Source organism: Symphodus melops (assembly GCF_947650265.1).
Source record: "Symphodus melops genome assembly, chromosome: 18".
NCBI classification, from domain to species: domain Eukaryota; kingdom Metazoa; phylum Chordata; class Actinopteri; order Labriformes; family Labridae; genus Symphodus; species Symphodus melops.
This window is the reverse complement of record NC_136708.1, coordinates 19205007-19218693: the sequence shown is the minus strand read 5'-3', so window position 1 is coordinate 19218693 and position 13687 is coordinate 19205007. Positions and strand designations below refer to the sequence as shown.

The 13687-nt window shown below is 42.0% G+C and overlaps 1 protein-coding gene across 1 annotated transcript in view; it reads left to right on the top strand.

The window, feature by feature from the left end:
• Positions 1 to 13687, top strand: part of sdc2 (syndecan 2) — a 46975-nt gene that overhangs the window by 26795 nt on the left and 6493 nt on the right. The window contains exons 2-3 of the mRNA XM_079367960.1: positions 12034 to 12148; positions 12892 to 13064. Coding sequence (XP_079224086.1) covers positions 12034 to 12148; positions 12892 to 13064 — 288 coding nt within the window. The remainder of the gene's footprint in view (positions 1 to 12033; positions 12149 to 12891; positions 13065 to 13687) is intronic.

Below are 13687 nucleotides of genomic sequence, written 5' to 3'. Positions count from 1 at the left end.
AATAAAATTTTACATTCAAAAACAGCTGTCACCATAACTACAGCTTTCAGCATGCTAGCTGACCGTAAAACCAACTGCTCAGTGCAAAATCAGTAGCGGGCCAAAGTAAAGTCAGTATCTTGTGAGGACATTCAAACATTTAGAAACCAAGGTGCTTTTCCTCAAAGAGTCGACACACCAGACTAAGGCCAAAACACACATTGTTGTTTGACATGCATTTTTGAAGTGAGCAAAAGAGGACGTCCACAAAAAGATCCGATTTCTCTGGTTTGAAGTTGGCAATGGAGACGCATCTGAGGAATACCCGGAGAGGAAAACAAACGAGGAGTGTTTTTAGTTTGGACTGTTAGAGCTGTGAATAAATACTCATGTGGTGAACTTGTGAGTATTTACAGCAGCACGATGGTGTTTGTGGGATTTGGTCAACAATGGAGCTCTTTGGTGCAGAAGAATAAGCTACATCAGGCCTATGCTATTTACTGTCTTTAGTAAGATTAATACACTGTTGCTTGTGCTCTTTTCATGGGATTTGGTGTGTTAAGATATATAATATCACAAGTTTTGTCTTTTGTTTTTAATCGAGCGAAACTTTCATTTCGGTGCACATTCAGATGCAGAAAGGTCAACAAGTTTCCCCACTGTAGAGTACAGTGCAGAAGCCCGTGGAAGTTCGAGCTGGAAACCCCTCGTGCTCCTGCCGCCCCCTGCTTATGGATTGGCCTGAGCCCTGTGGAATGTGCTGTATGCCTTTCTATGTCAGACGGCCGTTTGTTTTGGAACAGGAGACGATATGAATCTGAGCCCGACGCAGCCACATGCTCAGGTTGTTAAAAGAGGGCCTTTCACCTACCGGGGGGGGGAGGGGGGGGGCAACGTGACCCCATCCTGTAGGAGCAGGGAGATGATTAGAAAGGTTAGGATTAAATATCTTCAGATTATTGAGCCTCAGGAGAAAAAAAGGCAGGTCAGAGAAAATAACGTGTCACATTTTACTGGACAGCTGTTGAGGTTCTTTTCTTGAAGATTTTTCCTTTTTTTTTTAAATCAACGTTGATGAACTTTTAAATAGATTTTTATATGGAGCCAATGTTTTATTTATCCAGCACCAACTCACTACAGAGTTATCTAATGACAATGACATACTCGAACTCTTCAGTATTTCCCGTCTCTTTCCAGCCGTCCTGTCCATTTATAAAAGCATAGTAAAGACCTTTAAAAGAATGTGTTTGTACTTTTTGAGACTTCCTTACAGAAGCCATAAGTGGACCTGTCGAGTCAATACAGTTTATTTCTCTCAGTTTCCAGCGATGATAGATCAATGGTAAATATAGATTAGTTTCTCAAGATCTCGACTCATTTATCTCGCAGGATAAAAATGATGTTTTTCCAAATGAAAATGCATTGGTTCACTTCTGGAGAGCTGGAGAAAAAGTCTGACATTAACTCGTTGTCATGGGAAACCGAGTCCAATAAAACCTATTGATGCACATCCACTTAGGCCTTCTGTGAGATATATATATATATATATATATATACAGCCCTATAAGATATGTGTTTACTTGTGCACGGTTCAGATTGGAGATCAGATCGGATTATGAGAGGCGCTCATATGTTGTAATTTTTGAATATATTATATACTTCATGTTATTTTATTGTTGTTTGAAAAGTGCTGTAGAAAGGCAGACTGAAAGTTGAGCAGAAGTACACTCATTGGTGGAGAGCCATCTGCTGCAAAAAGAGAGGGCCGAAAGGAGTGTGACAGAAGTCAGACTTCAAGCCACAACAGTGATGGTGGCACATTTTACTCAGACTGAGGTGTATTTAAGGGAGGAAAAGCTTCAAGGTTTTTCAAGGTCCACATAGTTTTGACATTTAGCTGCATTCTGTGAACTTTCTTCAGTTAGTTGGTCAAAGCGGAAGCTTGTGTGGTTAAACGACGAGGCGACATCTACGGAAGCAGACAGTAAATGTCAACCCCAGACTATCGCTCTTTCTTTATCTCAGCCGCTCTCTTTCGCATTTCCTCTCTCTGTCCTCTGTTTCTCTCTCTCTCTCTGTCTCTCCACCACCCACACGTGCACACACACACATGCACATAGCGACTCTTAGCCACCACAGCTCAGCTGGAGACGCTCCAGACCTTACAGGCTCAGGGAGAGTTTGATTTGTGTTGACTTCCTGTAGGAACTCCCCCAGTCCTCTGCCCGCGGCTTCAAGACTATCAATTAGTTCCTCATTATGATCCCTGGGAGGGCAATAAAAGTTAGAGTGGGTTCAAAGAGCACAAAAGCAGACACACACACACACACACACACACACACACACACACACACACACACACACACACAAACTTAGCTTTTTTTGTGGACTGTTTTGACTGCCTCTCCTAAAATCCTGTAGGTGCTTGTTAGTTCCTCTTTTTACTATTTACATTCTCTAAACACATGTCTTATTTTACTGCTAATCGTCATCAGCAGGTGTTTGTGGGACAAATTAAATCTTCTCCCACTGTTGTTGTAGTTTTTCTCTAATAACACCGACACACATCCAGCTGTTTTTCGAACTTCCTCCACGAAGGCTGCAGCTGTTGACGGCCACTGCTGCCTGATTTCAGAGAAGCCAATTCGTGTTCCTCTCACAGCCGTCAAACTCTCTTCAATTTCTCTCTCTCTTCCTCTGTCATCCTTCCTCCTCATTTCCATTTCTCCCGGCATCGCAGAGACTCTCGTTCCCGTCTTGCCAATCACAACAGTCTTAAAAAGTGCGAGGAAATTCTTCTTCATCTCTTCAGAACATCATCTGGAGGTCCTTTCCAACCACTCTGAGGATAATTCAGTTATGTTTGTAAAATCCTCTCATGTTACATCTATGTTTCTGTAAAAAATAAAAGGTTTGTCAGTTTCAGCTCATAATGTCGTTTCTAGCGCTACAGGGATTAAAGATCACTTTGTCAGCCTCATTGTGAACAAAACATTTCATTCATATTATTCATGTCAACATAAACCCAACATCTGAGTCTGAATGTTGTACTACGCGGCGTGTTTGTAAGACTGTGGCTGGTGTTGTACACAGCTCTTTAAGCGTTAGCTATTCAGCTAATGAAACACACTTGGAGAATAATAAAGGTTTCAGACAGCAGTTTGGAGTTGTCCATTTTGCCTCTAGGAGAATGTAAATAAATAAGGTCACATAAAAGTACCGTTTACAAAGCGTTTATTTAAAATATGCTCGCAGCAGGTTGGCCTCAGACATCATAAATTCCTCCTAACTGTTGATAAACGGAGAAGAGTAACCTCTCTGTCCACAGGGGGCGCCAATAATGACACAAATTAAAAAAAAAAAAAATCTCAGGAGCTTTTAATGACTAGACTTTTTAAGAATTAGGCAATGTTTCCATAGCAACATCAACATTCATTCATATAATTCAGAACATAGTCGACAAGTGAAAAAAAAAAGTTACTAAACTACTATACTAAAATTAGTTGCACGTGGGAATCATTATTCTGTTTTGTTTAAATATTGTATTCATGATTTGGTAAATTTAGATATCAGTAATAATAGTTATATTTCATCACCTTCGGTTTCTCTGTTCATTTTCTTCTCCTTGTCCCTCTGCTTTCTGGATGATGACACCTGCGTGCCACTCTCAGCCCACCTCCCTCCTCTACTCTGCACATTTAAAGTGTCCAGTCTGTGTGAAGGGATAAAGTCCGGGTCATGGGGGAGGAAAGAAGGGGAGGCTGCAGAGTTTGGTTTGTGGACAAGGCACAGCTCAGATCCTGCCTGCCTCTGCTGCTGTATTGATCATGTCTATGGATCCGTGGCAGCCGAGCAGGCCGAGTAGAAGAGATAACGCGAAAGCCAGCAGGCCGATCTGCCACCTTAAAGAACTTTGTTAATTGGGGAATAACAGGCTCTGTCACTGTCTCCCCATCACACACACACACAGTCGCCTCCACTTATTGACTTCTCTCACTGATGCCTCTTCGTCATAATGACTTCTCAGTTCTATCAGAAGACAGAGAAAAGACAACACACTGTCACAGTTTGCATTATTGACAAAGGTGATACAGATAAATTAAAGGGAGGCAAAGAGAAGCGTTTGCGTGCTGCACAAAAAGGACTCTGGTCAACTTAAGTAAACTGAGTTGTACCTCAAAATGTTTCTGTCTTAATTATGAATGATTTAGTCAGAAACATCCTAAAATTGAGTGTTATGCCTCAAACAGGGGAAAGTAGCACACTTAGTGAGAGGCATTTTGGGACACATGCTTTTTAACTAAAAACTGGAGAAGGCTAGCTTAGCTTAGCATAAAGACTAAGAGCAGGGCCCAATAAACACATTACCCAACAAATGTAATTTTTTTAAATCTAATTCCCTACATATAGCGCTTTGTGTATGGGCCTTGTTAATGAATGACTGTATTATCTTGAAGCTAGCAGTGTGAACTTGAGAAAACAAACACAATTGGACTTTAAATTAGAGTAAAGCTTCTTGCGCGGTCATTGTCACAGTTATCTCTCATCGTTTCAGACCAAGCGAGATCAAAGTGTCTGGAGGTGGACAATGTTAAAATGCTTTGCAGAGTGTGGCTAACGATAGCAGTGTGGTTAGTTACAATGTAGACACATTATTTAACTAGTAGTGGGCCTACATAGAAGAAAATAGCCGACTAATCTCGAGGCTCAAACTCCCAATTTGGCTCTCAACAGGAAAGTGCTTAGTCACTCATGTGTATGCTAGCCTTTTCTAGAGAACTAGAGCAAAAAAGGTGATCAATAATCAAAGTTTGGTAAACTTAATAAATTCAATTATAAGAGAAGGCATGTATGCAGGTATTCCTGTTCAATATTAATGCCTCTGTCTAGTCAGTTAGTGTTTGGAAAGCAGAGAGGGATGCTGTTTTTCTGTGCTCTGCTTCTTTCTAAGCTCTTCTCATCTCGGAGGTAGACTTGAGGAAATGGTTCAGAAGCAGAGACAGCAGCAGACTGATGAAGGAGGATCTGAGAGGCCGTCTGTCTGCAAGCCTTGCTGCACTTGTTTCCCACTTTTTTTTTTTCTCCGCTCTCTCTGAAGTCTCTCTATGATGTGCGTCTGTGTATTCGTCTCACGCCTTCGAGATGTGAGAGCCGGATAAGGACTTGTGTGCATGTACGTGTGTGCGTCTGTGTTCGCACATATGTGTGTCCCATGGGTGCTTTCATGGACACGCAGATGTTCAAGTGTGTGTGTGTGTGTGTGTGTGCATTCCTTTGAGGAACACTATTTCCCCCGGCCTGGCTTGGAGTTAAGCTAATATTTGTTGTGTTAGAAGTGAGAGCGGTGTGTACACAAGTTTTCCACTCAGGAGCCCAGGGTTGCTTCAGATGACTCTATTTTTCCTCCATGAATCCCCTCCATCCATCTCCTTTTAGAAGAGGATGGAGACATGCAAACACTACACTGTCACACACGTACTGTAAGGAAGATCCAATGCCTTTTAAAGCAACGTCGGGCATGTACACGGTGGTTTTGACAGGCTTTTAGCTGAGCAACCCCTAAGGGTGCAGGATAGTAACAGTGGGTTGTTTCCCCTCCTCCCTGCCTCTTTTTCCCTCTCCCTTTTGTCCTCCTTCATGTCTCTTTTATCTCCCGCTCTCCTCTCCTCAATGTCTACCTCTCTTCCGCCATATTTTGTCCAGTCTTTGTGTGTATTTCTTGCTGACATCTCTGGGTGTAAAGGTCAACAAGGCTGACAGACGGATGGCGGACTCTGATGGAGCTTCCCTCCCACCGACTTATCAGTTCATTTGCAGGTGCCAGTTAACGGCAGCTAATAGATAGGGAGCCACAGGAATGAGTCCTAAAAAAAAAAAAAAAAATTAAAAAAGCCAGAAGTGAGTTAGCATTTAAGCACTGTGTGAGGTCTATCCTCTAAAAGTCAATGGCGAATTTGATTGGGTTTTGTTGTGAGACACCTGAAATAAGGTTTGTGGTTAAAGGGGACATAGTATGAAAAATCCACTTTTACAGTGTTTGTTTTTGAACACTTGTTTGGGTAACCTGAGTGTCTATTGACCCACAAAATGTAAAAATAAATCCATCCAGTCTTTTGCTTGTGGTCTGGCTTAATCTTATCAGAGAAAAATGCTCTGTTTCAATTTATCTCAGTTTGTGACATCACAAGTTGGATCTCCTCCCATGGACTCAACCTCAGTCCTCTGGGAAAACTCAGCGTGGCTCATTGCATTTAAAGAGACACACACACACCAAAACGGAGCGTTCTGAGAGAGCTGGTTTCTACAGGGTCACAAACCTCCTCTGCTGCTTGATTCATGTTATATTTGGACCAAAGCACAGCACGGATGTTTCATTTAGAGCACAAGGGGGGGGACTGTTTGAAAAGGTGAAAAAAAGGGTATAATATGTCCCCTTTAACACAAGCATGTTGGCGTTTTGTTCGACGACATAAGGTGACAATGTCCTTGAAACGGCGGTTGCTAACGAGTGGCTAAATGAGACGACAGCGACACGTCCCTCAGAAGAGGTGTGTCTTCGTTTACGACGCCGTACGCGACACTTGGACTGTTACTCAGCAGCGTTTGAGCGCGTCTCCTCCTCCTCCTCCTCCTCCTCCTCCTCCTCCTCCTCCTCCTCCTCCTCCTCCTCCCTGTGCTGCAACTCTCCAAGGTCTCCTCTGTCGGAAGAGCTACTCTTTTGTTTCGCACACTGCAAGTTTGAAGAATGACACTCGTCAAAGCGGGGCGAGGGGAAAGTTCATTTTCAGTTTGAAGAGCAGCTGAATGTCACTTAGCGTGTTTTGTGATGCGTGGTATTCCCCAAAGACTGGATCTGATAACAGATGTCATAGTGAAGTTTTAAAAATAGTTTACTACTAAAAGTATAAAAGACATTTTGAGGTAGAAAAAAGAGCACTTTTCTGGGAGGTTTTGAAGGAGGGAAGATGAGTATGTTTTGTAATAGATGCAGAAACTTCTGTTCAAAGGCCGAACCAAAGATATGTCTCAGAATCAAGTATTTCCAACTTGATCCAGTTTTTAGGCTTTCACCGTGCAGGATTTTTCCACCAAATCATTTCTCCTTCGACTGGAGTTTCCACAGACACGGATACAGAGAAGCAATCGTATTAATTGTCTGACTCCTTCAGTGATAGCTAACGGTTGTTTTTGTGCCTCCTCTTCTTCGGTTGGTCACAGATTGATGTCTGGTCCAGCTCGGCCTGTGATAAGGCCTGAAAGCAGACGCTACCTGTAAATGTCACAGAGTTGATAGAGAGAGTAAAGTTTATCAGGGCTGTTGTGTCGGTGCGCACGCGTGTAGGTGTGTGTGTGTTTGTGTGCGCGTGTTAGTGATAGAGAAAGACAGCTTTATCAAGCTTATATTGTGTACAGCAGCAGACGCGCGTGCCTCTGTGCGTCTGATAAAGCGAGTGAAGTTTATCGAGGTCAAACAGACCGTTTCCTGCTCTCACATCTGCACTGATTGGTTGTTGTTGTCGTGCCGCTTCTTCAGTTGGAAAGCGCTTATCCAACAGTTTTTTATCGCACTGGTAGAACACGGAGTAACTGAGGTGTCGGCGAACCTGTGAGTCTGAAATAAAGACGTCCCCTGCTCATCGAAGAAGGAGCGTAACTGTCGGCTGGCTTTAGCTTCACTGTCACAGCTAAATAAATGTATTTTTAGAATCTTACCTTTTTCACTTCAGACCTGGAGGGAAAAAAAGCACTCTCACATCCCCATTATTAGAATACAGAGATGGTTAGCCTAGCAGGGTGCCTTGAAACAGGTTGGGAATCATTGAACTAAGAGATTAATCAGGCTGATTTTGGCTCCAGATTTCTTCTGGTTCGAAAGATTATTTTGCCAAATGTTCCCGCGGTGTGAGTTAAGAATGAGCCAATCTGCTGGGAAAGAACGCCAGAGGATTCAAATCACGAGTATTTAAAAGGTCAATATTTACAGTTTGATCTCCTGTTGTGTGGGTCGATACCCCGAGGACAGCCGGGCATTCACTCTGTGGTTTGTCACGTGGAACGAAATAATCGCAGTTCAACCAATGAAGAGAGAGCAGTGACTGCAGACAATCCACCTCTGGCCTCTACTCACCTCCAGCTTGATCTTTGACGTGCCCATCTCAGTGCTGTCACAACATTTGTATGAATAGTTTCACTTGTCTGCTTTCCTGTTGTCCGCCATGTTGGCTAACTCTAAAGTTACATTTGACTGTGAGAAAGTTCTCATCATTGCTTGGTGAATCTGCGGTGCGTTGGTCACATCATTACTTTCCACACACGATCAAAACTGACACGGTTTAATTTATGACCATTTGTCACCCTGAGTGAGATCGTTCACATTTTCAACATCTGTTTTGATTATTCAGATCTTTCAGTGCGGGTCAGGCTGCTTCAGGCTGCTCCCTATTCGCTGGATTTCACCGCCTTTACAACCGAACTCAGGCTGTCACTTCCCACTGTCTCCAGCCTTTATTCTAGCCACATGCATTCATTCATCGACAGTATATTTTACAAACTGCTGAATTCATTTTACCGCTTTTTAATGAACTGACCTTCTTTTTTTCCTCTCACTTTCAAACTGCTTATTGAGTGTTTATATAATTCTTTATTGCAGTTTTTAACACTGCTTTTCACTCGAGTTTTCGAGCCTGATTGTAAACCTTGAATGGGTTTCAATCGAAACAGTTTTGAGTCCTGTTATGAAAGCAAACGCGGTAATAGAGGTCTTTAGAAGGTATCCTCTTTGATTAAAAGCAAACAATCATGGAAGATCCAATAATGGAAATATTTTCTGACTTTTTTTTGTCCTTCGAAAAGTAAACCTTTTGGTATGAATCTCCATGGCCTCTTCCTTTCATTCTTATCGAAGTATAAAGATATTAGTTTTAGACTTGATTTTGTATTTCAAGCACTTCCTCTTCATAGAAAGAAACAAACTCAGAATAATTCTGCCTTTTATTTATCCATGTATTCATGAAGCAGGTCAGGTGAAAGTGTTCACATTATAATTACAGTGTTAATAGCCCCAGAGGAGCGTTAAAGCCTCATGGTTGATCCTTTAGCTCCTTCTGCATTTCTTCACACATTTCCATGCTTGCCTGTGTGCCGTCATTTGTATGCTCAATTGCCCCCTCTAATGTGTGTGTATGTATAATCAATGAATCAATGAATGCTTGCATACATTTGTAAAACACGTCTAGTCATGCATGCCCGCGTGTGTGGCCTCTATCTCATTAGTGGCCTTTGTCACAGTTTGATCTGTGGCCCTGCCTCCTTTCGGTTCATTGTGCTCACATCGCCTATGCATAAAGAGCCGCAGACCGCATGCACCGATGAATCAACTCGCCGGCTGTTGTGTTAGGAGGGGGGGGGGGGGGTTGTGTTCGGCCAAGGAGAAGGCAGGAGAGGTTAAGATAAAGTTGCTTTTGAACAAATTCGGTCTTTGATCAGTCGGCTCGGCGGTGAAAGGCCTTTCTCTCCAAAGTCAGAACCGGTGGAGAGAGGAGAGATGGAGATGCACATTGTTCTGTTTCATCTCGCCTCTGTCTTTCTTTTCTTTTTTTTTCTCTCTCTCTCTCTCTCTCTCTTTCACGCTGTTGTAAGCCGTGTGTACTCCCCGCTTCTTTGTTATGGAGAGTGCCAGGCCTCTCTTTCATGACTCCACACACAAACACACACACACACACACACACACACACACACATGCATATACAATGACTTGAGAGCGCTCATTGTTAGAGATAGTGAGTGCAATCAAGAAGGCAGAGAAGCAGCAGGGATGTAACTCAAAGTTTTCTCTGTCTCTACTTTTCTTGCTGAGATGGTTCATTAAAATTGACATCATTGATCCGATCGATTGTTTGGACTGATGCTTATACTGGAAAAACATCACAAATTACCAATATGCAGTTAATATTTAAGACGTTTGCTATTTTGGAGTGCATGCTGAGTTCACATTTAAATGTATCAAACCATTCCAGTGTGGTCCACTCTCTCTAGCTAAATGTGCTGCAGACAGTGCTGAGAGGATTATAAACCATGGAGGGAAAATCTGTTCTGCAGAAAACCCAATAATAATCATTCCTAAATTGGCACAGTTTGAGTTATTTTTTTTAAATTTATCTCTTAAAAGGAGCAAGCTTTTAAATTGTCACATATCAAAGAAATATGAACGCTGACGTCAATATAGTGTATCTGTGTTTGTAGTAACAGCTCAGCACAGCAGTATAAACCCTGTCCAATCAACGATTTTCTTTCTTCCTCAGCTTTCCCACAGCATGCTGTTAACAAAATAGCCCTCACTTCCTGCAAAGCCGATTTAATAATTTCTTCTGATTCAGCTTCATTCAGTCTTGGAATTATCGGGACAACGTCCTCAGAGCAGACCTGGAGCTGCAGCAGCGAGCAGCTTAATGGGTGCAGAAGACACAGGCATGACGTATTGTGGAGCTTCTCTTTTGTGCTCTGTGTTTCTAAAGAAGACTATCAGTAAAGCAGGCCGAACAGCTGACCACAGATTGGTGAATAGAGGTTGAATAGATGTTGCCATGGATGCATTTGTAGCTATTCCAGTCACACACACACTCAACACCACATATAAATAGTTGAACTGTGTACACACACACACACACACACACACACACACACACACACACACACGTGTACTAGCTGTAAAATCCCACATACATCTGGCACTATAAGGACATTAGTATAGATTGTGAAATTGTCTTATCTTAATTCCTGTTAAAGAATCTTTACTTCCACACCATGTGACGAGCTGCTTTTCAAACAGACAGGCTCTGTTAAACTGGGCTCCTTTAAGCCACTGCCTCCATTAAGCCAGAACACAAACATTCCCACCAATCAGAATGGTCGTCTAGACAACAAAGCTGTGGGAGGAGCTACTTGTTCTAATTGGACGATCGTTCCCGCTAACTCTGTTTATTAAAGTGATAAAATGCAGATGTAGTTTTAGCCATTGAAACAGTTTGAGTTCAGTCTAAGGGTCTTTTAGTACCCTCGGCCTGGACTTAATGAGTCCAACACTTTTCGTAAGCATTGAAAGAACATTTGAAGTTTGTCTTCATGCTCCCAAGAGGATAAACCATGGGTTACTTTATTGAATGTTTCTGACTTCTTCTCATCAGTACTCATTACTTTACATTTGGTGTCATCTTTATGAAGTGAGAGATTTAAACAAGCACAGGACGGATTGCCTTGAACATGTCCAAGTCACTCGTGCTCATTCATGGGACATATCTCAACAAGCACTTGTTGTATTGGCATGAAATTTGGAAGAAATGTCCTTCCTGCCCAATGGATCATTTGTAGTGCCTTTCGTGATCCCCTGATCTTTATTGCAGCGCCACCAGCTGGCCAAAGCTTATAATAACTGAGATGGACGGACCATTCTTTGCCAAGACGTCCACTGACATTGTGGGGATGCTTAAGTTTGCACATCTCAAAGCAATACTGTGGAAAAGTGCAGCTCATCGAATATTTCCTGGCTTGTTTGAGGCGAAGCTCTTAAATCTCAGAAGTGAGACACAGGTTGATCTGTTGATACTCCTACTCTCTTCCAGACATGCTCACTCAGCTAAATGTGTGTGTCTGCACTGTGTGCTAATTCTTACTTTACATCAGATACAAGAGAGATTTTTATCGAGACTGTCGCGAGTGTCTCAACTGCACATAGCCGTTTCCGAATGGCACATTTAGCAAAGATTTGTGCTGTTTACAATCAACTAATGATACAGGCTTTGAATTGCCACCCAAGAGGATATAATGTTTGCCAATTAAAGGAATAATCACCAGCTGAAGTGTTGATCTCAAAGCAATGAGGCAGTGTTAAATGATTTAAAAGCCAATAGTGAAACAGTGGATGTGTGCTGTGTGGATACAGGGTAAAGCTCTGCACTTTTCTGGTTTAATATGATGCATATCGTGATCTTTTCACACAGGCGTCGTTACTGGTTTAAAAAAAATTAAAAAAACGCTTGTTATTTTGTTGTCTTGCAGATAGCAGAAGCAGCCAAGACTTCCTCTCAGGCTGATGACTTGTACCTGGATGACACAGGCTCAGGAGGCTACTACCCTGAAGATGATGATGACTTTAACTCGGGGTCTGGCTCAGGTAGGAGACCTTAACACATGCACCCATACATTCGCACTCTTGCAAGCTCAGCAGACAATCACACGGAGATGTAGCAACATTCATTTCCACGTCTGCTGCAGGTGAGTTTGAAACACAATTAATTTTACATCTATCACTGGCAGGCTCAAATTGTTCCTTCACTTTCCACCTCCTCTCTATTTATGGTTTCTTTTCTCTTTGTCTCTACTTTCCTCCACCCTCTCTGTCTTTCTTTCTTTTTCTTTCACTCGATTTGAATTAAGATTGCCTTGTCACCCAGACTGCCGTGGGCAAGTGCGCGTATTTTACATGTCTTTTTTATTACCTCCTCTCCCCTACTCGCTTCAAGCACCATTACAATGCTCATTCCTTTGTCAAAGTCTAACTATTCCTTTTGAGAGAGTTGTTTAACTGCAGTGAGAAAAGGTCATTGTAGGTTAAAAGAAGACAGGACAGTGATCGATTGCCCTTCCAATACTGTATATGTGTCCTATTACTCTGCTCTGCCACTCTGTATTCAGTCGGAGATTCGACCTGTAAATAATACATTTAACTGGAATTCATTGTGTGAAGTAAAATAAGACAAATTATGTTGGTGAGAGTGAAATATTGATGCTTATATCCAACTTATTTGCAGATGAACACCGCATGATATTTACATGTTTATTTGTACGTTACATTCCAATAAACATTGTCCGGTGAATGTTTTACACACTGCTTCTACCTTTTCATTTTCCCCCAAGGCGGCGGTGAAGAGGTGGTGGAGGAAACAGTGACTGTTAGTATGGTTTATATTGAGCCCAAAGCAGCAGAACCGACCCAGGACTCCACCAAAGATTTCACCCCGAGGGTGGAGACAGCCACGGTTAGAGAAAAGGCCAGAGACATCACACCAAGGAAACCACTCAGAACAGAGGTGAGAAGGATTTAGGGATTAAAATGACAACAAACAAAGCTTTTAGTAGATAATTGAACTTTAAATCACGTTATAGCGTTTGTATAACCTGTTTCAGATTTGTTCCCCAGATATAATGTCGGATTTGGGAAGTAGTTAGCCTAGCTTAGCATAATACCTGAAGAGAGGTTCAAATTGCTGTCCAAAAGACAACGCAATCTTAAGTAAATGAGGGTCTTCTTTTCACTTTGAAGAGTCAAAACATTTAACATGTAATTGTTGCGTTTTGAAAGTGTTGGTGGGCAGATTATTTTTTTTACCAATGTTCACAGCTATGCTAGCTGTATTCCCCAATTGCAGCCTCTCTTCCGAAGCTTAATAAAGCTTATTGTATTAATGCATTTTTGGCCATAGGGTCATTTTACGCATCATGATATGAGTGTCATCAATCACTCTTCTTCTTTAAGACAAATACAGTTTTATGTTCCAGATAGAGAATGTGATGCTTTGAGCAGAAGACAACAATCATACATCGAATAATAATGGTACAAAAAGATTGACGTGCTTCATGTTTAGACAGACAGACTGTTCAGAAATCTCAAATCAAAGCTTCATGAATATTTATTTTCTATCCTGACCCAACG